General features: G+C 34.8%; 1 protein-coding gene across 1 annotated transcript; it reads right to left on the reverse strand.

Annotated features, from left to right (window-relative positions):
• Positions 1-19,988: 19,988 nt before the first annotated feature.
• On the reverse strand, positions 19,989-20,908 carry LOC132798731 (uncharacterized). The gene is made up of 3 exons (XM_060810689.1): positions 20,662-20,908; positions 20,421-20,594; positions 19,989-20,359 (listed from the first exon to the last, which is right to left on the reverse strand). The coding sequence occupies exons 1-3, from the start codon at positions 20,866-20,868 to the stop codon at positions 20,189-20,191; spliced, it is 552 nt and encodes a 183-aa protein (XP_060666672.1). The 5' UTR covers positions 20,869-20,908; the 3' UTR covers positions 19,989-20,188.
• Between the last annotated feature and the right edge of the window lie 1,548 nt (positions 20,909-22,456).

Raw genomic sequence — 22,456 nt, forward strand, 5'->3', positions numbered from 1 at the left:
TTCCCATTTGCTTTTGTTGAATATAAATATCTATAATTTCTTATTAAAAGCTCCCATAATATATTTTTGTAATTTTAGTTAATTAGCTTCTTCTTATTTCGAAATATTTCTTAGCATTTGCTGTGAACTTGTTGCAAACTTTAAGTGTAATAAGTTGAGACGTTAAACAGAACTCCAGAAAGTGAGTTGTAGCTTACGCAAAATAAAGAAGTAGAGGGTAAAGAGTTTTGGTGAGTTTTTGAATTTGCCTTTTAATTTAATTTTTCACTCACCTGAAAGTAATCCTTAGTATTTTTAGCACTTAGCACACTTTGCCCCAGGTCCAGACTCATTTTCGTTATAGTCGTTGTCCGATTGCTTAATGCAAAACTACATTCGCATTAAAAGCTTCTAAAGTTTTTACAGGCAAAGTTTGATGCACAGTTAAAAATAACATTACTTAAGCTGCTCCACCTCTTCTAGTCTACCACTTTCCCTCCATTTCCGCATCCATCTCTTGGCAATGAGAGTTTTCCCCCCAAATTTATCAACAACATGTCAAGCTGCCAAAAACTATGCAATGCACTTTCCGAAATCCCAAAAAAGCCAAGCTGAAGCGAGTGCTGTGTGTTTTTAATACGGCCAAATCAGTTTTTGTTAATGCAACTTTAACTAATGCTCTGATAATTACTTATAGAGATTTCCTCAGGGTTGTTTTATGAATATTTTATCATTTTTTTTGTGGAAAATTTCTTAAAGCTGGCTAACAATCTGTTTTTCATTTAAAGTTTGTTTTAACTTAAATATTTGCATTTTAATTTTTAACAATATTTTCCACTTTTTGAATATTATAAAAAATGTGCAGTTGATTCGTTTTAGAATGCTGTCAATTGCAGCTGTGCAAAAGATAAAATAAAATTGCATTTTAGTCTATCTGCATTTGGTTAAAAATTCCACAAAAATTATTTTGGTTTATATTGCTTTCTGATTGACTATTCACAATACTCATATGAGTATATATGAGACTTTTCTACATTATTTGATTAGTTGATTTACATTTTTTCTCCATTTTAATTACAACCCTTTTCGCTGTAAAAAACACATTACTCTCATCTCAACTCCGCAAAAGAATAATGCTAATTTAGTAGAGCTCATTTTAATTAAACGCATAAATTGCGCATACCTTGAGTTGTTGTTGTCTGACTGTCTGCTGGTCTAATTAAATGATTCAGCCCCCTCTCTTCACACGTGGTACAATCCCTCATTCTCCCCTCACACTCTCCACACACAGACAATAATATGCAGTGGCATCATCTTTCTCACATGCCGCGTCTCTTTGCGTCGCTCAATCACTTTCGCTTAATCAGCCAGCTTGTCAGGTAGGTGTACAAACAATCAGACACACTCCTGCACTTCTCTACCTTATAATCAACCCACACAACCCTTAGCCCCTAATAAAAGCGCCACGAGAAGGCGACGACAAAAAAAAAAAGAAGAGAAATATTTTGAAACCACAGCGGTGCAGACGGGCAAACAGAAGTTGATTGCTTAATAATATTTTGTGATGATGTGAATTTACTTTTATTTCTCATTTGGGAAAAGTGCCACACCTCTCAACCACACCTTGTTCTCTTTGCTTCCCGCTCTAAACAGCTTCACTTCCCGGCGCACACACACTTTCACAGACATACCCACACACGCACACACGCTCAGCATTCATTCATTGGCTTTTTGGCAAAGTCAGCACTGAGACCCCCAAAAGCAGGTGACACGTTTATTTGCCCCGTGTCTGTCACTAGTCGTGGGGTATATTATACTCAAACATAACCCTTCTTAAACTTCAGTAGCTGGTTTTACTCAAATGTACTATTTTAGATATATTTGTATATTTTGCATATTTATAGTATTTCTTGGTTAAAAAAAAAGCTATAACAGCTTTCATAAATTAATATTCAAGCCTCTAGAGAGCGAATCTTAAATTTTTAATGCAACAACCACAACGAATGTAAAGGACAAAGAGACAGTTAAGATTAAGTGTTAGCATACAACAAAGTAAACGATATTCAAAACTTAATACGGTCAAGTTAGTTATATGTAATATGGACAAATTTACAACAATTAATACTAAAACAAAGTAAAATAGAAATTGAGAACAATTTCGTTAATAAGATTTTTCCAATTTTATTTGTACATTGCCTAAAGTACATTGCAAAGTAGCAGAGAATATGTAATTTTTGGTAATGAAAACTACCTTAAGAATAACGTTATTATTACTTGCAAGTGCTGCTCAAATTACAGGGTATTCTCCAGCCATTCAATGCACTAAACAGCTGTTCTTTGTTGCATTATCTGAAAGGCTCGTGCGACACGCAAAAAGAGATGTTGAATTGAGCGAAGCTGTGGCGCCAAAACATGTGTAAATATTCATAAGTGTGTGTGTGAGTGTGTGTATACATAGGTGTACAAACATGTGTATGTGAGTGTGTGTCGTGTTGTTGTTTTCTTGCAACTCGCTTTGCATGTTTATTTGTTGTTGCCCGTGTTTTGTTTTGCGGCCCTTTTGGCATTTGCTTGGCCCAACGATAAAAATGTAAATTTATGAAGTTTTAATCAATTTGGGGAATTCGCTGGCTCACAATTTCTCACATCCCTCCCCTCCATCACTTTGTTTCGCTTCGCTTTGTTTTGCTTTTTGCTGCCTAAAGGCAAATAAACAACCATACACACGCACACACACACATACACGCACATACATAGAAATAAATGCGAATTTTCATCTCCTGCCATTTTTCTGTTTTCCGTTGAGTGCGAAACATTTAAAACATATTCCATTTGTTTTTGTTTTGTGTTTTGTTTTTGGTCGTCGCTTTTTCGTTTTTTGTTTAGCTTTTTTGCCCTTCTCTTTTGACATTTTTCATTGAGCTTTTGTTTTGTGGCTGCGTCGTGCAAAGCGACGCCCAATAAAGACCCTAATAAAATTTTAATTTAGTGTTATTTGTCACCAGAGGACAACCGGTATGGGAGATATATTTATATATATCTACGACTGTTTATATATATGATTCTATATGTATAGCTCATTTAGTTTGTTGCGTGCAAATTGAGTTTTATATTGGCTGCCCTTAAGTTTTTGCCACAAAGTTTGCCATCTAAATTGTGAAACAGGGCCAAAAAAAACTTGTCCATTTTTTTCACAGCCCATAAAAGTTTCTCCTCTGGGGGGCATAATAGACAAATCTTGCAAGCGAATGAACTATACTTAAGTGCCCGATCTTTCTCTATAAAGAAGACTACTTACTTAGAACTTGAAGAGAGTGAAACTCTTATTTATTGCACCACTTTCTCAGCTTCCTCTTGCCCTAATTCAGTGATTCATATTTTAGACTACATTTAATCTGTTAATTAACATTTGTCTGCCTACCACAAATTCGTATCTTAATTTCACCTTGGCTCTCAAATTAAATTATAAATGAAATACTATTATAATATACTTAAAAGTATTACTTATTTTACTTAAAAAAAAAAAACAGAAAAATTCACACTATTATTGAATAACAAAATACAAAAGAATGCATGAGAAATCAATCAATATATTTTAATCTTTTTCCTGGTCCAATACAAGAGCTTTTTGTATAATTAACTAGCTGACACATCATACAAAATATTTTCGTATTGCTGGCTGCAATATTATAATTGCTACGAATAAGAGCCTATCATTGACGCCTTCCCAATAGTATTTCAGTTGCCGTGGAAACCAAATGGAGATGCTTAAGCTTTTCCTAATTCCCCGGCACTTGCTTTGATTTATTTCGAGTGTCGCATAATTCACGTAACTAATTGACACGACATAAACATGTGTGTGTGTGTCTGCTGGCAACCTGAAGCACAAACTTTATTTATCATTTAATTAACATAAAGCAAAAAGAAGGAGAAGGAATGGCAAAAAATATAGAAATAAATACGACAGACCAAACGGCAACAAATTGATTGTTTATTGTGCACACATTAGCACACATAAACATATAAACAAACACACTTACTCACAGATTTACGATTGCTTTGCAGTAGCCGAAGAAGTAGCTGTAGCATGGCACATGCGGCGTATGCGCAATGTGATACACAGGGTCGCCACAAAGGTTATGAAACATAACCGCAGCCCAAGGCAAATTATGGCCGCACAAACTGTGACAACTGCGTAACGGTAATTTCCCAATGTCCAGTTGAAGCAGCCCCCTCAAATGCCACAGCATTTCCTTTGCACTCTCCTCTGCTCGTCTCATCGCTCCGCTTCTCTTTTTTTATATTTATGTGTTTGAGCATCAGACTGTGGTTTTGTGAATAGGAGCAGGGGCGGCAGTGGGTGGTCTAAGTGTTTCGCGAAAGCACAGCATAAAACTACATTACTCAGAGCATAATTTTAATGTGCACCGCAGGCCAACGGTCAACTAAACAACAGGCATAAAACAGCTAGACAAACATGCTGCAGCACTTAGCGAAGACTGTAGACACTTTCTTTTTGTTGAGTTAGGAAAGACACATTTTGTTAAAAATGCGAAAAATATGAAGCTAAGAAAATTTTAAAAGTAACAAAATCAAAAGTTAGAAAATATTATTTTTCGAGAGAATTCTTCAAATTACCTATAAAATTATTAAAAATACTTTTTTCTATAATTCAAAAATTTTAAATTTCTTATATTACAAATATTCTATTTAATTTAATTTATTTTTTTTAAATACGTTTAAGTATAACTATAATAAATATAAGTAATAAATACAATTTTACAATTTTACTATTTTCTTTCTCATTTATTTTAAATACTTTAAATCTTTTTTTAATATGACTTATGAACTTTATAAAATTGAATTTTTTATAGAATTTTAATATTTTATTTTACTTCGCTAATATTTTAAATAGTTTAAAGCTCTTAGTGAAATTATGAATGCAACAAATTTCCCTCTGAAGCAGCGCACGTGTGGCGAGGCAAGAGTATTTTTGGCGTTAGATGTTGTCACTGTTTAGTTAGAAGCTGTTAGTTAGTAGCTGTAATTTATGTTGCCATTAGTGGGAGCCAAACGCACTTAGTCCAGTCCAGAACCAGAGAGAGCGAGAGAGCTGTGAACACTGCGGCGGCGAGAGCGGGAGAGCGGCGCGATTTATGCTTGCGAACTAAAACACAAAAGGAACATAAATAACGCGTCGCGCCGAAAAGTATGCAACTGGTTTTTCATATTCAAGAGCTGACGTTCGCTTCTCATTATCAGCCATCATTTACGCTCTCGCTCACGCTCACGCTCTCACTAACATAACGACACACGCACACACACACACACAGCGGTGGAAAACTGAGCTAAGCTCTTCAACTCGGGGGCCTGTTTTATCGGCGTTTGTTTTACTTCCGACAGCGGAACCAGAAACGGAAATTTCTCATTTCACTACATTTCCGCTTCGCGAGCACATACACACAGACACTTGCACACTTATACACGCAGCACACATACACACACACACACAGACAGTTGCAGAGAGCTTTGCAGCTCATATGCATAACATGTGAAGGGAAGCCGGTTGAAGGACCGCCTCGAAATGAAAAATAAACAAAGAATTGTGTGGCCTGAAATCAAAAGGCAATGGCAGCATTCATTCTAACAAATATGTGAATAATAGGGGCGATAAAACAGACAAACAGACAAACAAGCCGAAGCAAGGAAACGGCAAACGGCACCAACAACAACAGCAACAACAACAAACATGAGCAAGAACAAGAAACAGGCAAAACGACTGTAAATCGCACAAATGTTAAAAACTGCCGCAAGGCATAATTTTGCCAGCTTTTTGCGTTTTGTTTTTTTACTTAGGAATATCACAGGCCTAGAGGACAGCGGAGCAAAAGCAACTGCGAACAGTTGAAAGCAGTTTGTTGTTGTTGCTTTTGTTGTTGTATGTACCACTTGCTCCTTGTTATCTATTTTTGTCATGCTACACAACTCTGAGATTTGTTCAATTGTGTGTTTTGTTTTGTGTTCTCCAGCTCAAGAGAGCATTTGAATTTCCAAGTGGGGCAAATGAGCTTTGATGCTTCTAAGCAGGGTTAAGGGCCTTACGAATGGAATTATAACTAAATATCCCATTTCAATCGCATATTACAAGCATTTCGAGTGTGTAATCTTATCTCAATTAAATTGAATGCTGAAAGTACAACTAAAAATATACAAATTTATATATTTTACTGCTCTAAAATATGTACCTTAACTCGTTTGTTCTGTCCGCAGCTTAAAGTTGCTTCAACAATTTCTTCTCTCACCTGGTTAACCCTTTTTTTGCAATTGAATCTGGATCGTTCTAATTTGTTTGCTGTGAATTGCCACTTGAGTGAATTTTTCTCAAAAGGAAAAAACACAAATTCAATTTGCATTTTCTGACAGCTGCGCGGAGGGGTGGGCAAAAAAAAAACTGCCGAAAATCTCGCGCAAATTCAAAAGAAAAATACGCCTGTCGCTAATTACGAAAATTTATTGAAATCAAAAGTGTCGCACTGGGTTGAGGCAAAAAAAAAAAGAAATCGGCTTTGCTGCCTCAGATGGCATTGGGTTTCGGGGTTTCGGGTCTCTACTTATTGACACTTGACCAAACGACCAGCGGCCAAAATGGTAATTTCTATTAAAAGTTTACGAACAATTTTTGTTGAAAAGAATTTGCCGTGTTCGTTTTTTCTGAAGCATTTCTGGTCATTTTTGTTAGAACCCATGGCGAGTAATGAAAGTGCTAGAGAAAAAGTTTTCGATTTCAGAGCTTACAAATTGGCATTAATTAATTTTCAATGTTTTTTTTTTCTCTCTTCTCGGGCTGTACTTTTTTTCATTAGAGCACGAAAAACACTTGAAAATGGGTTTGCTTTTTTTTGTGAGTAAATGAAATATTTTTAGCAATTTGTAGGAGGTCTGCAAATGTGTGGATTTGACTTGGCAACGCTAAAAGCAGGCCGCGAACAATAAGATAATACAATTTTCCAGGTATTCTTTCACCTGACATTATGCATTTAATCCCAATTTTTAATAACCCCTTCTTGAGGTGCTTGTTTGCTTTAAAGGCTTAGGCCTGCATTAATGATTCAATTAAAAACTAAGTAAAACTCAATTAGGCCAACTTGCGGTTTAATTTCGTTGGCGCAGTGCCTAAAATAGCAAAATTAGCTGGGTTAAAGGGCTAAAGAATACCCAGCAGAAAAATTAAGTAAATGTTTTCTATAATTGTTTAATCATGTTGTTAAAGATTTTGTTGCACAAGTTGAAATTCTGTTGACAATAAAATAATTCAATTTTATTTATTTTAGTCCTCGTCCTTTAAAATCTATCAGCATACCCTTTTATGCTTTGGTTAATGGGTATAAGAAGAGAAAGACCAAACATACATTCAACACTCGCCCAGGGTTTGCATACTTTTTTCAATTAAACCGCGGCATAACCTACACCCACATTAAAAAACGAAGCGAAGAGTTGAAAGCTGCGTTAAAATTATACACATACAATTATTTCTTCTCTTCTTTTTTTGTTATTATTCTTTTGAGCGTTGTGAATATAAACTTTCATTTGCCAGTCGTCGCTCGTCAGAAAACCCCAAAAACCAACCTGAGTCATATAAATAATTCCTTTTCATTACATTTTTTTTATACAAATTTCGCGCGTGCTCATTTTTTGCTGTTTTTTGTAGATTCACTTTTATTTTTGTATCTTCTCTTATATAATAAACGAAGCCAAGCGCGCCGGCCTTGTGCCTAATATGAATTTTATGCGAAGGGCTTGAATTTCAGCTTTAGCGTTACTTTGGTCATAATACTCACCCCTTTTCAATGTGTCTGTGTCTGTGTCCGTGTGTTGGTGTTAGGTATTAAAAAAATTTAATGTGGTTACGATGGGTGGCGGGAGGAGGTGGAAAAGGGAAGCGATGGCTGGGCAATCCTCAATTTACGAGCTTAAGAAATTTGCTTAAATAAAGTTAAAACTGTGTCTGATTCTTGGATACCTTCAAAAATATTTGCAAGGAAGGGTTTCTGTTAAATACGAGTATATAAAACTTTAAGGTATTTATCGAGAAGAATTAAAGTTTGCGCTGGAAAACTTTATTGATCGTATCAAACATTAACAAATAGCTAGTAAATTTACAATATATAACACCAAAGCACATTTAAATCTGAATAGAAAATATATTAATGTATTCATAATGACATCATATAGAACTCTTTACAGGGTATTAACCAGTCCAGTTTTACTCGAAACGGTTTGCTTTTTATTACTTGCAGAAAACATAAAAACTTTTCAATATATTTTTGGCAAACAAAATAAAAAAGAACCGAACCAAATGTCCAGTCCTAAGTCGTGTGTGAAGAAACTTTTGGCCAAAGCTATAAACTTGTGTTACGCAGTGGTTTTCCCCTTTTTTCTTTTGGTTCTTTGCGACGTGGTCAAGTTTACGCACTAAGCAAAATAAATGTCGAAGTGGAGAAAGCGTGAAAAGAGTTGGAAAGCATGGAAAACTAAGACAAATGAGGCGATAATACGATGCGAATTACTTCCAGTTACACTCACTGAGTACAATAACCCCATAGAGAAGAGTTTTAATTTATTTGAGATGAGTGTTCGTTTGGGCAAAGGAGAATGGATAAGCAGAAAGGAGAAAGGAGAATACTTGTTGCACTCTCTAATTGCTGCAAGTGACACTTGGTTGAACACAATAATAATCTGGGCATACCAATAAATCACTGGCACTGGTTCAGAGTTCTCTCAGAACTCTGCATTCACTGAATGATATTGTATAAAAATGGAATTGAATTTGATTTGGCGCGCTGAGCACAAAAGGCAACGCCAAACTGATAAGTAGCAATCATTTTTGGAAATGCTGCAGAACCAGAACGAGAAACCAACGACAGCGAGCAGTCAACAAAACACAACTATAAATAATAAGCGATTGTATTGTATTTCATTTGAAAAGACGACCCAGTTTCATCATCTCTGGAGTCAGCACGAGTCAGTGGCAAACGCAGAACATCAATAAGCAAAGGTCCTGCCCGCGTCGCTTCCTTTTGTTTAGGCTCTCCGCCGCGGAGAGGGAACAAAGGATTCCACTGTTCCCCGTATTTGGGCATGTTTAAGCGCGTGTATTGGCCAAGTTTATTGATGAGCTCAGACATTGTTGACGACAACAATGCGCAAATGGCGAAACGACTTATCAGCACTTCAAGCTTCAACCGAAAACCAAAAGAGGCCTATTGACGCACTTATTTAAAGACGCAACATTCAGGGATGAGATGAAGAAATATTACGGAGAAAGCTCGGATTAAGTTTTCAATATTTCACACTGTCTAAAAGGCAGCTATTTTTAATTTGTATTATTATAAGTAAATGCCACAAGTTGAATAACATTTCAATTTGTATTCAATACTACATTAGATGACGACACTCGAGATTCAATACAAGCTTTGCTACAAATTTTCCCCTGGTCTCTTTTCTTTTGTTTTTTGTACCTAGTTTATAGTAATTGATTGGGATAAATATTACAGATAAAACTCAGATTGCTGCAACTTAACGTAAATTGTATCTAATGCATTATAAGTCAAAGATTTTCATCAGAAACATATGTACATCTTCCCCTGATGTTCTTTCGCTTTCTTTTCGCAAACTTGTTTATATTGACTAAAACTATTGGAAAAAATAAATATTACAGACAAAACTCAGATAATGTTTTTGAATATTTCGCTTTCGCTAAAAGGCTGCTATTTTGAATATCTATTGTTATAATTACTGTTATAGTTACTATTGTTATTTTAGACTGAGTCAATCGCAGATATTTATAATATTACTACATAAATGCTGCAAGTAAAGCCAAAGAAAGTTACATTTTCACTTGGTTTTCTTTAGTTTTTTATTTGAACCATTTTATTCTATAGTAATTGGAATCATTGCGTAATCCGCTTGGCTGTAACTTATAAAGCCGCATGCATATTTCCTATGCCATTTCGCTTTTCTTAGTATGTTGTCACGCCCACGCAAAAAAGCGCCACATATTTTGCGAACATAAATTTCAGGCAGCAGCAAAAGCTGCTTCACAATTTTGTTTGTTGGCTTTTGTGAAAAAAAATAGACGACGCAATGCATTGCAACCTTGTTTTTTATAGCATTTCATAACGGGCCCTGGGCATTATGTATTTCCAACATGCTAATGCCAAGCCACTAAAACACACATTTCGCTGCTATTGCTGCTGCTGCTGCTGCAACAACAACTACACCAACCATAGCAACAATAAGACCACCATAAAGCCGAAAGAGGCAAAAATCGCCAGTAAATTGAAAAGTGCGCAGAGGTTTCACAAGTTTTTCATATAAATCTGAAACAGCTGGCGTCTAGAATGGGTACACAGACCCCTTCCTATATTCCCTTCCCTCCCACTTCACCACATCGTTGCATACCTTCGCCTATATTCGACTCTAGAGGGTGCTAAGAAATTGAAAGTATGCGCGCAAAGGTATGAAAAAAATGATATTTGCCTACAACAAAGTGCTAAAAATGTGCAAAAAAAAATGCAGGAAAATAACGCATGAATTTTAGATTGCTCCGGATGATATCCTGGAATGCAGACAATAGAAATTTCAAATGCAGATTTCTCGTGTAACAACATTTGCGTATTATCAAATATTAATTACAAACTTGTAATTTTAGATTTCATAATAATTATCTTTCATTTATCTGTATTTGAAAAAAATTGATTTCACTTGAAGTTTTGTATTTTGTTATTATAATTAATTTTAAAAATTACAATCCCTTAAAATTTGCTTTTACATAAGTTACTCTTAATGTAATGTTTATAGAAAAGAAAATCGAAAACTTTTTGAATTAATTATTAAAATTGCTAAGCATATCATATCAATAATTTCTTTTAGATATATAAGTAAAGTCGATAAAAAAATGAATGTCTCATTATTTGTAACCAACATTCCTCATTTTAAAATGTTACTATATTCAAGGGTATACGGAAAGTGTTCAGAATTTCAACGAAGTTCAAACTGCAAAATTCAATAGAAATTGCTGCCAAGCAATTGTAATGCAAACCAAGGAAACATGGCTTTGGGTGAGTTTATCTGCTCCTTCTATTATTAGACTAAATATAGAATATAGCTTGACAAGAAATTGTCAATTTGCAAGTTCATAAAGTATAATAAATCAGCTTTTTAGCCAAGTAACCGAAAGAAAGTGTATATTTCATAAATAGACACTTTTCAGAGCTTTTCTTAATACGGACATCATCAGCAGCAGTTTGAAGTGGCAGTCAGGACAAGGACTTTACACCTTGCTGAGCTTTCAAGCAATATTTTCGTCAAATCCTCTCAATTATGCGCACATTACAAGCTAATAATATATAAACTAAAGGATTACCCCGCTCAAGAGCAACAAAAGAGAAGATGTGCTGCAAAATAATACATATGAAATAGACCCGGGCACTTGAAGCAAATGCCATCAAATTGCGCTGCCAAGGCACAAAAAAAAAATCCCATGTCGATAGAAAGTGTAAGAGTGTCGTCCTTCTGCCAGATCCAGAGCCTGAGCTCAGAAGCGGCTTTAAGCCGAAGAGGACTTTGCTTGTAATTCAATGCCTGTCGTGGGAGTGGCAAAAAAGAGCGAAAAAAAAGAAGCGAACGAGAAATGAATTTAAGCGCATTTCAAATACGCACACAGCGCCTAAAAGCGCGCCTCTCTACGTTGTGCTTAACGCATTTATGTTGGAAACGTGATATAATAAAGAGAAACACCCCAGCACCCCAAAAAAAAATGCGTTGAAGAAACGCACAAACAAACAAGAAAAAAAAAGAGAACTACCCCAATTCAATATTTCGAAATGGAACGATACGAAAATCCAAAATCCTACACAGAACACAGCCTCTTCTTCTCTTTTGATATCAATATCAGCTCAACTTATGCCCAACACACAACCCTTTGCAAAAAAATATTACTCATACGAAGCATTGACCTGCTCCCTCCTACCCATCGCGATGGCATTGAAATCGCATCGCTGAGGCGCAAATCAAGTCAAAGCGCCACACAAAAATATGCTATAGAATTTTTTCGCACCCTTAGCACTTGCACGAGCCGAGACCTCGGCTGTAAATTGAATTGAAATTCGATGGCACTTAGCCTTAGATGCTTGCCTTGCCTTGCTTGCTTGCTTGTGTCTGTCTCTGTATCTGTCTCGATGATGTTCTATGGGGTCTTTGGGTCTTGCTGTCTATATTAAGGTCGCCTCAACAGCTCAGCTCAGCTGCCACCATCATCATCATCATCCCGGCGCATTAGGCGCGCATTTTCGAGTGCCTTTTCCATGGATAAACGTAAATTTTATTAGTTTTCTTCTTCATTTTTTGTTGCTGTTGCTGCTGCTGCTGCTTCTTCTTTGCATTAGCGAAAATTAGTCAGGCAACAGCAGCAACAACAACTCAAAGGTTATTTGATTATTTGAAGAGCCAATCGAAGAATCATAGATACTAAAATACACACACATTCACACCTACAAATACACACACATGCATGGATTAGGACTATTTTAAATTTAAAGTTTTCGTTTGTATTATTCAAGAAAGGCAACATTTTATATTACTAAATGTTTAAAAATATAGTTAAGAATAAAGAAAATATAACTTCTTAATTTCTGATGAATTTCTTAAGCTACTTTGAAGGCAGAAATCAACAAACAATATAATTAATTATATGTTATTTTCTTTGATGCGTTTTATTTCTTTGAATATTATTAAGACGTAAAGTTTGCTATGAACCAGAGTGACTTTGAATTGATAAGTTGAAGTGATGAGAGTGACTTTTATTGTATAAATAGGAAATTTAAAAAAAAACAAAACAAGTAAGATGCCTTAGTCGAGTTTAGTCGACTATGAATAGAAAAAAATTCAATTTATACCAATTTAATACACTGCAAAAATGCTAACTAAACCTAAGGCTTTATTTGGTATATTGATATGGTACAACATTCATATTACACCGGAAGCTATATTTGCTATATTTAATACAGGACAACATTCAAAATTCAGGACACAAGATTATAATACCGTTCTACCCTATGAGGAGCGGATATAAAAATATAAGGAAAAGGAAAATACCTACAGTCATGGAATATTCTTTATTACACTTTTGTTGTAGTTGCAATATTTTATTATAAACAATCAAGTTACTGTTCTATTTATATGTGCAGCCCTTTTTGACTGCAAAACGATTTCAAAAAATTTCGCATTCCACTCTCGAAAATTGTACTGTACAATTTAAATTAAACTTTTCTGTTTGTAATTTAAGACCATGCTGCGTTCCTCAAGTAATTTATTGAGAAAATATTCTAGAGAACAGCCCTCTTCTTGTTGCTTTCCACACTCACGCATAATATGCCATTGAAACATTCAGATTTTCATTTAAAACATTTTGGCGTATTTGCTGAGCTAACAAAAAGTGTTGACAGTTAAGCGGAAAATTGTTGAAAATTGCTAGACATGAAAAAAAGAATGTAAATTAACGTAATATAATTTGACATTTCGCCTTGTCAAATTAATGTGAAACTTTTCAGATTTTTTTCTACATTTCATGTGATTTAAGGGGATGAAAAAGGAATTGAAATTAGAATTTGAGATGGAGATAAAGATGGAGATGGCAAATATGTTTGTTAGAGGCTAGCCAAATTGCAATCAAGCATTTTCTTTTTGCCCTTTTAATGAATTTGAATCTGCCTAGAGACAAACGCAGATTGAATTCCAGAATCAACGAATAGATTTGACATTTATTGGACAGCCCAAAAAAAAACAAAATTGACATGATTTTTTTACCATCACAAGAAGCGTTCGTTTATTTAAATAAATTAAATTATTCGCACTTTAACATTACACCTTGAAACAACCTTCTTTAGCACCCCTTTTCACACTAAACTTAGAGACTATTGTCAATTGAGTAAGCTCAGCTCTCACATGAATTTTCCTTCTCATCCCTCCAAATCGTTCACCTGTGTTTAAGCGATAAAAATTGTTGCTTAGATTAAAGAGCTGTCCTCTCGCTCTGCGCGAAAGCAAAGGAGCTTGCATTCGGATGTAAGCGCTTGGCAAATAAGGGAAAATGCTGTCCAATCGCACAACTTCAGCTAAGCACACGCATTGAGCAAATATTACAATTACACTTGGCGGACACTTTTCGCCATATGAACGTATACTTTATTACGTATACGCAACGTGTGCTGGCTGTCGTTTGAAGGGGAGCATACGCATTTCCTAGCTGTCAGTTGGCAAATTGTGTTGGGGATTTTCTTAGTTTATTTCGAATTGAACGGGTTGCTCCGCAGAGGACAATGGACTTTTTAACGCACAATTGAAATTGATGGCACAATTAATATTTGGAATATTTATGATAATTTTGTAAAGTGCACACACATATGTACATACAAATATGACAGTAATTTATATAAATAATAAATCCCACGCTAATTAAAATGCTCAGCCTCAATCTGGCCCACACGCTGCGCAGAGGCAACGCATTAACTCCCCGCGGCGCTGAGACTATTGTTTCCTCGAGGACTTTGCCAGCCTCATTATAGTTAACCGCACATTAATGAAATCTCCAAAGGCATATGCGAGCACGTAAACGTATTTGTGTGTGAGTGTGTTAGTGTCTCAAGCCAGATAGCAGCTACAATTTATATGCCACAAAGATGCACAGACGCATGAGGCACATACGATAAGCAACAAGAGCAGCGCAGGAGAGAGATAGATGGCACAGTCAGATAAATGGGGGAGAGAGTAAGTATGTATGGGTGGGTGGTTGGTTAGAGTAGCGCTATGACTGACGCTGATTGATTTGAATAAACGCGCGCATATTTATCAAATTAGCCACAAGACCCGCCGAGAGAAAGAGCTGAAGCAAACCAACATATCGACTTGCCACAATGCAGTGAAGTGCCTCGAGAAGGGGGCTCAATAATTATAAGTAAACTAGTCAACTTTATAGAAAACACATAATATAATAAACACTTTCATGTTAAGAGATATAATCCATATTCGAAACAATAAATTTGTATCTTAAATACAAATGAAATTCTTGTATATCAGAACACTCTTCCCTGCCACAATTGATCAGTTCGTCGTTAGAAATATTTACTAAGATTTATATTTGGTTATCTCATAAAACTTCTTTAAGATATTATGCAAATTTGTAATGAATTGATATTACTATTGAAACACAAATGCTTTGCTCTATAATTACAATTGATCAGTTATGGAAAACAATAAGGACTGGTTAATATTTAGGTTTTATTATCTTTTTTGTAGAATTTTTATCTTAATTTTAGGTTGAATTTTGTCATCATATAACATATATAATCTTGATTCAAGATTTTATTCTTTATCTTAGCACGATTTATTTTCTGTGTAATTAAAATTGTTCTTTATTACTATTGGATTCTCTACATCATCATTGAAAATAATAAATGTTTGCTTTTAACAAGCCTAAAGTTTATCTAAATTCAGTTAATCCAATAATAAGAATTATTCTTGAATTTAATTGGATCACATAATATTTGTATCAGAAACTCATAGCAAATATTAGCTTACTTTTATATTTTGTTATTTAAATGCATTAAATAGTGAAATCCACAAATCCATCTAAAATTGATACAATATCAATTTTTAATTATTGTTAAATACAAATGTTCTTTTAACAACATGGAATTCATTAAATTACTTTTTCAGAATTAAAATGTGAAATAGCCCAAAATACAAATTCTTGCAGTAAATAAATTTTATAATAAAATCGTCTTGATAATGCTTTTCAATGCTAAAAATAAATATAAATTGAATGAAAATTATGAATATATAAATAAAATTTATAATAAAATCGTCTTTATAATGCTTTTCAATGCTAAAAATAATTATAACTTGAATGAAAATTATGAATATATAAATGTATTCTCTAAATTATTTATCAAAAAATCCCTCTTAATAAAGCCTTCGCCTGCGCTTCTGTTTCTGGCTTTCACACAGACAGGCAGTCTATATACATGCATATGTATACATCTGGATGTATGTGTATGTGTGCACATTTGAGCTCACACAAAGTGTCATCAACTAATCAAGCGGCATTTGCAGGAGAATGAGCAGCAGAGTGAAGAGCAAAGAGCTGAGAATGGTTGCACAGTGGCACAGCGGGAACGGGGTTAGAACATCGAGTCGGAAAGAGCCTAAGAAATGAAGATAAATCTGTTGTGGTCAGTGGAACAATAAATTTTGAGAGGGGAGAAAAATGAAAATGAAAATCAAAATAAATAATAATAAATCGGCGCATCAAATTGATAAAATGCGAAAAGACATTGTGATGATTTTGATTTAAATGCAACTGGGCGATAAATCAATAAACAGCACCAAATGAATAAATATTACAATGCTAGCAAATAATAATAATAATAAATAATATTGCGTGGCAAGTTTGCAGTTCTCAGCCCCCCACTTCTCTCTTTTTTTATTTAATGCCAGTCGCTGTCCATTAGCGGCACATAAATAAAAGGCTGCCAGGATAGCGGACAAGACAGGCGGACAGGCGAACAAAGGACCTCAACGGCTCAGTCTGAGGCTGAGGCAGGAGTTGAAAACCATTAACATACTTTGTTTAGCCAACAAGAAGAAAATTATAATAATAATAATAATAATCATCATCATCATAATAATCATAAAATGGGTTAAGCCTCTGTGAAGCTAGCTGTCTTTGCCATTTTCAATTTTCCTTTCGCCCGTAACTGACACAAGATTTTTAATATGTATTTACTTAGCGGCTTTTTATGCATTTCCTAAGATTTAACAACCGACGTGGCGTCATCGTTGCTGTCTTTTTTTGTATTTTAATATAAAAAACTTGGCCAAATATTAAACGCACCAAGGGTTAAGATGTTGCCTCAACTCCTTTGGCCAGCCTCCTGTGAAAGATGGTACATAATTCTGAATAATTTCGTTATTTATATTTCCCCTTCCTGGGGCCATGCTACCCTTCATTTTCTCTTCCTCCTCTCACTCTGTTTGACCGCCCACAAAGGCGAGGAGCACAACAATAAAATTAGAGGCCAAAAGCCAAAGGCTACTTGCTGGGTGCCCGGAGGGAGTGGGAGGATCGTAATATATTTTCATTAAATTACATACAATTTTATGGTCTTTTGGGGCAGTCTTAAAAGTATTATACGAGTATGCATATAATTAAATGAGTGTGCAAATCATTTCTACTGTTTACTAAATCGCAAATGAAGAACTGCGATGCTGCATGAAGAATTACATAAATTAAAAAAACCGGGAATTGCCAGTGTGTATATTATTATAGATTATTTAAACATGGGTACAAATGAAAAGAACATAAACTGAATCAGTTAAAAAAAAAAAGTAAAGTATATTCATACAGCTCTGTTTTACGATAAAATATTTAATTTCCTTATAATTTTGTATTTCGTACACATTTGTTAATCATTCTTAAATGTAATTAAAGTAATAATAAAGAGCTACTGGATTCTTTTTTATGCCATTGTACATACATTAACTACAGTACTGGTATTTATGATGACTGACAATTTGGTTATGATCATATAAAAATTTTAGAAGTGATTTCAAAAACTCTTTCGTATTTCAAAGAGCGCCTACTGCAATCGGATCTTAGATGCTTTGACTGGCAATCTGGTATGTTTTCGGTATATCAATTAGGTATATTTTAAAAATTATACCGCATTGTTTTGTTCTTATTCAAAATAAATAGCAAGTATCTCACAGTCAAGCACACTTGACTCTAGGTTTCTTACTTGTTTTCACTTTAAATAGTGTCGCCAGTTTATTAACATATTTAAAGTTATTCTTCTTCATATCGAATTCATATCAATATTATCAGATTTATATGTTTTAATTATTTTCCGATATTCAAAAATGTTGTAGTTTTTCATATGGACAAGCAAACAAATGTATAGTTTCATACTTTTGTTAGCACAAAAGAACGTAAGAAATTAACGCAAATAGACACATCTCGAAACTCTTCGAAAAAATATATGGTATGTATTATATTCACTTCATTCGTTTATAAATTTTGTCCGAAAATAAAAACTTATTCAATATATAACTAGGAAACTTTTACGTTTGCTGGCCGTTGGTTTGATGCCATTAGCTAACGCTGGTCGCGTCAACAGCTTTTTGCACTTTGTAGCAATAACAATAATACTGCGAATTAAATAAAATAATGGCAAATGCGTAAGCAGCGAACGAACGTTAAAAGGGAAGACAGAATAATGTAAAGTTATGCCAGTTTGGAAGATGCTCGTGGTCCAAACGGGGTCACGCGGCGTATACGCAATGCCAATAAAAGCGCAAATAATAGCCAGGCACACACACACACACACACACACGCACATATACATATAGATTGAACATTCAACATGCAACAGCAAAACGTAACAAAACAAAACAAAGCAAAGCAAAATACCCGAAAATGCCTTTTATTGAAATTTATGGCACAAGTTGCTTCGCGCCAGTTATGAAATCAGTGCAAAACATTGACCCGCCCCCAAGCTGGAGTTTTCGCACATTTCAATTAGATTCAATTTGCTAAAAAGCCAAAAATTCAATTGGATTGCAGCAGAGATTTTGATTGCGGCCCATGTGAAATACGTGTAATGCGTGCAATTGTTTAGGCTTATGCCGCAAAAGTCACAATAATAATAATAATAATAATACTCGCATACATACAATATTTATAATAATAACAATCGAATATTACGTATACGCAGCGAGTGCTGTGCTGCATATGCTGCGCAACCCTTTTGTTTATGGTGGCCAGTGTGGCCAACGCTCAGTGGCCAGTGGCTAGTGGACAGTGGCTAGTGGACAGTGGACAGTGGCTTGTGGGGGTATCTATGACTGTGGCAACATCCGTCGCCAACATTTGTCGCCAGCTGCGCTGCCCATTGAAACGGAAATGAGAACTCAACGCAGCGGAAATTTAATAACGACCAGCAATTTAGCAAGGACGAGGGACTGAGAAAGAGAGAGAGCTGCAACCGTATATGAGACCATGAGAGAACGACATATTTATGCGGCCATTTGACTGACCACACCAGCCACACACACACACACACACACACACACGCATACTCCTTGCCCCTCCTCGCAGTCGAACGACTTCAATTGTTGTGTTCATTGACAAATGACCATTTCATATGTGAAATGGCAATTCAATTGATTTCTGCGCCCTGCGCCATCAGCTATCAGCTTGGCTTGGTTTGGCTCGGTTCAGTTCGGTTCGGTTTGGCAACTGTTGTGTTTGCAATTGAAATGAAAATAGTTCAAATATGTTTGCCTCGCAGCAATAATGAGAAGTATTTCATTAAGCCACCCCCAATCACAATCTACCCCCACATAAATTGCTAGCTGATGTGGCATACTCGGACCAATTCTCTTCCTTCCATTGCGACAATAACAAAACAACAAAAAAAACCTGACAACAAATTGTCAATAACAATGGCAAAATGTTAAATGGCCAACATGCAGCGGGTCTGAATTTATGGCTAGAACAGATCAAGCACTCGTATGTCATGGTCATAATAATAAATTTTATACTTTCATTTCACAATTCGCATTTCGCAATTCACATTACACATAACTGAGTGCTACACAACAAAAATATTACAATTGCAGGGCAAAAAAGGAGCAAATAGGACTCACAACTAATTATTATGCTTACCTATTTATATTATTGTAAACTTCATTTAGAGAGAAACTCATTTTATATTGATTAATTAAAACACTTTAATTTCACATGTGGTGTGAGTTTTTTACAATCCTGTAAACTAAATCGACATCAAAAATAAAGCTAACGGACTTCAACTGTCGAATCAACAGTAAATGAATACGATATTTGCTTTAGCTGACAATCTGATATATAGTTCACTCTATTATATATTAAAAATGTTGTATTATAATAAAATATATATACCAAATATAGCCTTCGATAAATTTTATATTTTTGGTATATTTTTAGAATATGATTGGATTCCAAATGTCACAATCGAGCACACTCGACTACTTATTTGTTATTATATCCAATACATGAAGTTTTTTCACACATAAATCGATCTGACCACATTGAATGATTTTATTACGATTTTATTTATAAACGAATTACATCACCTATAATTTCAAGGCATAGCATTGGATCGCGTACGTTTAGGTCTTTATCGAACGCTTTTAAGTAGATAACAAACTTATTTCGCCCTAAAGGAACAACCGCTTTTATGTCTATATGTATATCCACAACAAACGGTTCGTAAATGAATTTTGCCTAAGGAAATATACAATAAATTAATTATAATTACTTATATTATTTATTTGTGCGAACTTACACCACTCATAAGGCAGTTTTCCCTCACGTTCTTTGAGCTGATTATGTGTTTTGTCCACAATTCGTACCAATACTGCTTGTCATCATAAATGACGCTGCAAACATCTTTGACGGTCATGCTGTATAAGGTAGCAACCCATTCTCTACGTTCATAGCGATACAATGTTACAAACCCCTTTATAATAATAATCAGACATTAGTCAAGCAATTAGATTTTCTTAAATTGAATCATGTAAAATTACATCGATACGATCAGTTGGTTCGTAATTCCATTTGGACGTCATATTTCCAGATACTGTCAGCTCGTCCCCATCCTCCTTTGTGTGAAATTCGGAAATATCGAATAATTCCGGAAGATCCACGACGTTGGGCAACTTATTAATGCATGGCGTGAATATTTCCTCATTTTCAAGAATTAATTTATATTTAAATCCACTAACGAGTTCCATTAGCAGAATCAGCACTTCAAAGAGTAAACAACACTTGATATTTTCCATTGTCATGACTGCTTTCAACAATGAAATGTTGACTATATTTATACAAGTAAATTGTAGGTTATACAAGAGAAATGAAGGGCATTTAATTATATAGTTTAAATCAAATGTCATCAGTCTATTAGTCTATGTTATTTGTTAGCTGACACGTTATTCTAACAAGCTTATTAAAATTGCACCAATAAATTAATTCTATATGTTTTTATACGAAGCGATTGCAATCGGAATGTAAGTTGTTTTCAATATTTAGAAGCGGAATGCCGAGAAGAGCAGTGACAGTGCCTATCAAAACCTGACACAACTCATTATATTCGATGGGATTCACTCACGCACGCCCATAGAGATGATCACACTAGCATTTTAAATGCATTCGTGAGAAGCGCAAAGAGTTTCAATCATTTATCGACAATGCAGAGAATAGAACACGCTATATGTATGTATACAAAAGCGAAATTTAAAATCGCATCTATTTTTTGTCTACCTTTTATTGGAAAACTTATACCTAAAAGTTTGTTAATAAATATTTTAAAAACTAAGTTTTTATTTATTTCCTAAAGTAATAAAAGTTAAATTGGAATGTTATGTTAAACAGTTTTTTTGGTGAAATTTGTTTAAAAGAAGAATTTTTTAATGCTTTTTTTAATTTGTGTATGTATGTGGTGTATGTGTATATACATAAATATAAATATAAAATATAAAACGGCAGTGTGACTGTGTAACACTGTACGCTTGAATATGAATTATGAAGCTGCTTTATTCACCTCAGCAGCGCCATCTAAATCTATGTATGTTTTTTTTAAGCTAACATCTCACACACACAAACACACACAAAAACTCTTACCTATACTTACACACACATTGTGTGGCATTTATCAACAAAGACGATGGGAAATTTTAATTTTCTATGAAATTAATTTTCCTAATCAGCGAGTGAAAAGTCACTCACTTGACTTTTGTTTGCCTTTGCCGTCTAACGCACACATGCCAAAAGAAAGGACTCCTGTGTCCTCCCTCTCGACACTCCTTTCCCCCTCTAAATGTAAATGTGTATATGTATTAGGTTAAATGAAATGCCTGGCTCAATTATCTTCTTGACATTCTTTTTTTTTTGCAGCCAGCTGGTTGAGAAATACTCGCATTAAGTAAAGGAGCTGCAAGAGGCAGGAAGATGTCAGCAGCTGCTCGTGTCAGATAACAAAGAGTTTTCCGACTTACAAGCTCGTCGCATTTCCATTGTGCGAATTTCTTTTTTGGTCCAAAAAAGATTTTGCAATCCGATAATTTTCCATATATGAAATTATGCTACGATTATTACAATAAAAAGGTTAATGCAGTTTTTGATTTAATTATAATTGTGTTGCTGTCATAATTAAAAAGTCTCGAACTCAATGCTCAGAAAGAAAGAGAAGCAAATGGAGAAAGAGAGAGAAAGAGAGAAACTTGAATATATTTCCAGCATTTTCAACGCTAACGCTTAAGCCAAAAAGTAATTATCCATTATTTACTTTATTTTACAGCTCACACAGACAGACTCATGAATTCG

The sequence above is a fragment of the Drosophila nasuta genome, chromosome 2L (assembly GCF_023558535.2).
Source record: "Drosophila nasuta strain 15112-1781.00 chromosome 2L, ASM2355853v1, whole genome shotgun sequence".
Classification (NCBI taxonomy): Eukaryota; Metazoa; Arthropoda; class Insecta; order Diptera; family Drosophilidae; genus Drosophila; species Drosophila nasuta.

What these genes read in the sequence shown, in the direction of transcription:
- LOC132798731 (XM_060810689.1), bottom strand. Translation starts at nt 20,868, where the DNA reads ATGGAACTCGTTAGTGGATTTAAATATAAATTAATTCTTGAAAATGAG. An exon ending in AACCAACTGATCGTATCGAT is followed by an intron (nt 20,595 to 20,661) that starts GTAATTTTACAT and finishes ATTATTATAAAG; the next exon opens with GGGTTTGTAACATTGTATCG. An exon ending in AAAACTGCCTTATGAGTGGT is followed by an intron (nt 20,360 to 20,420) that starts GTAAGTTCGCAC and finishes ATATTTCCTTAG; the next exon opens with GCAAAATTCATTTACGAACC.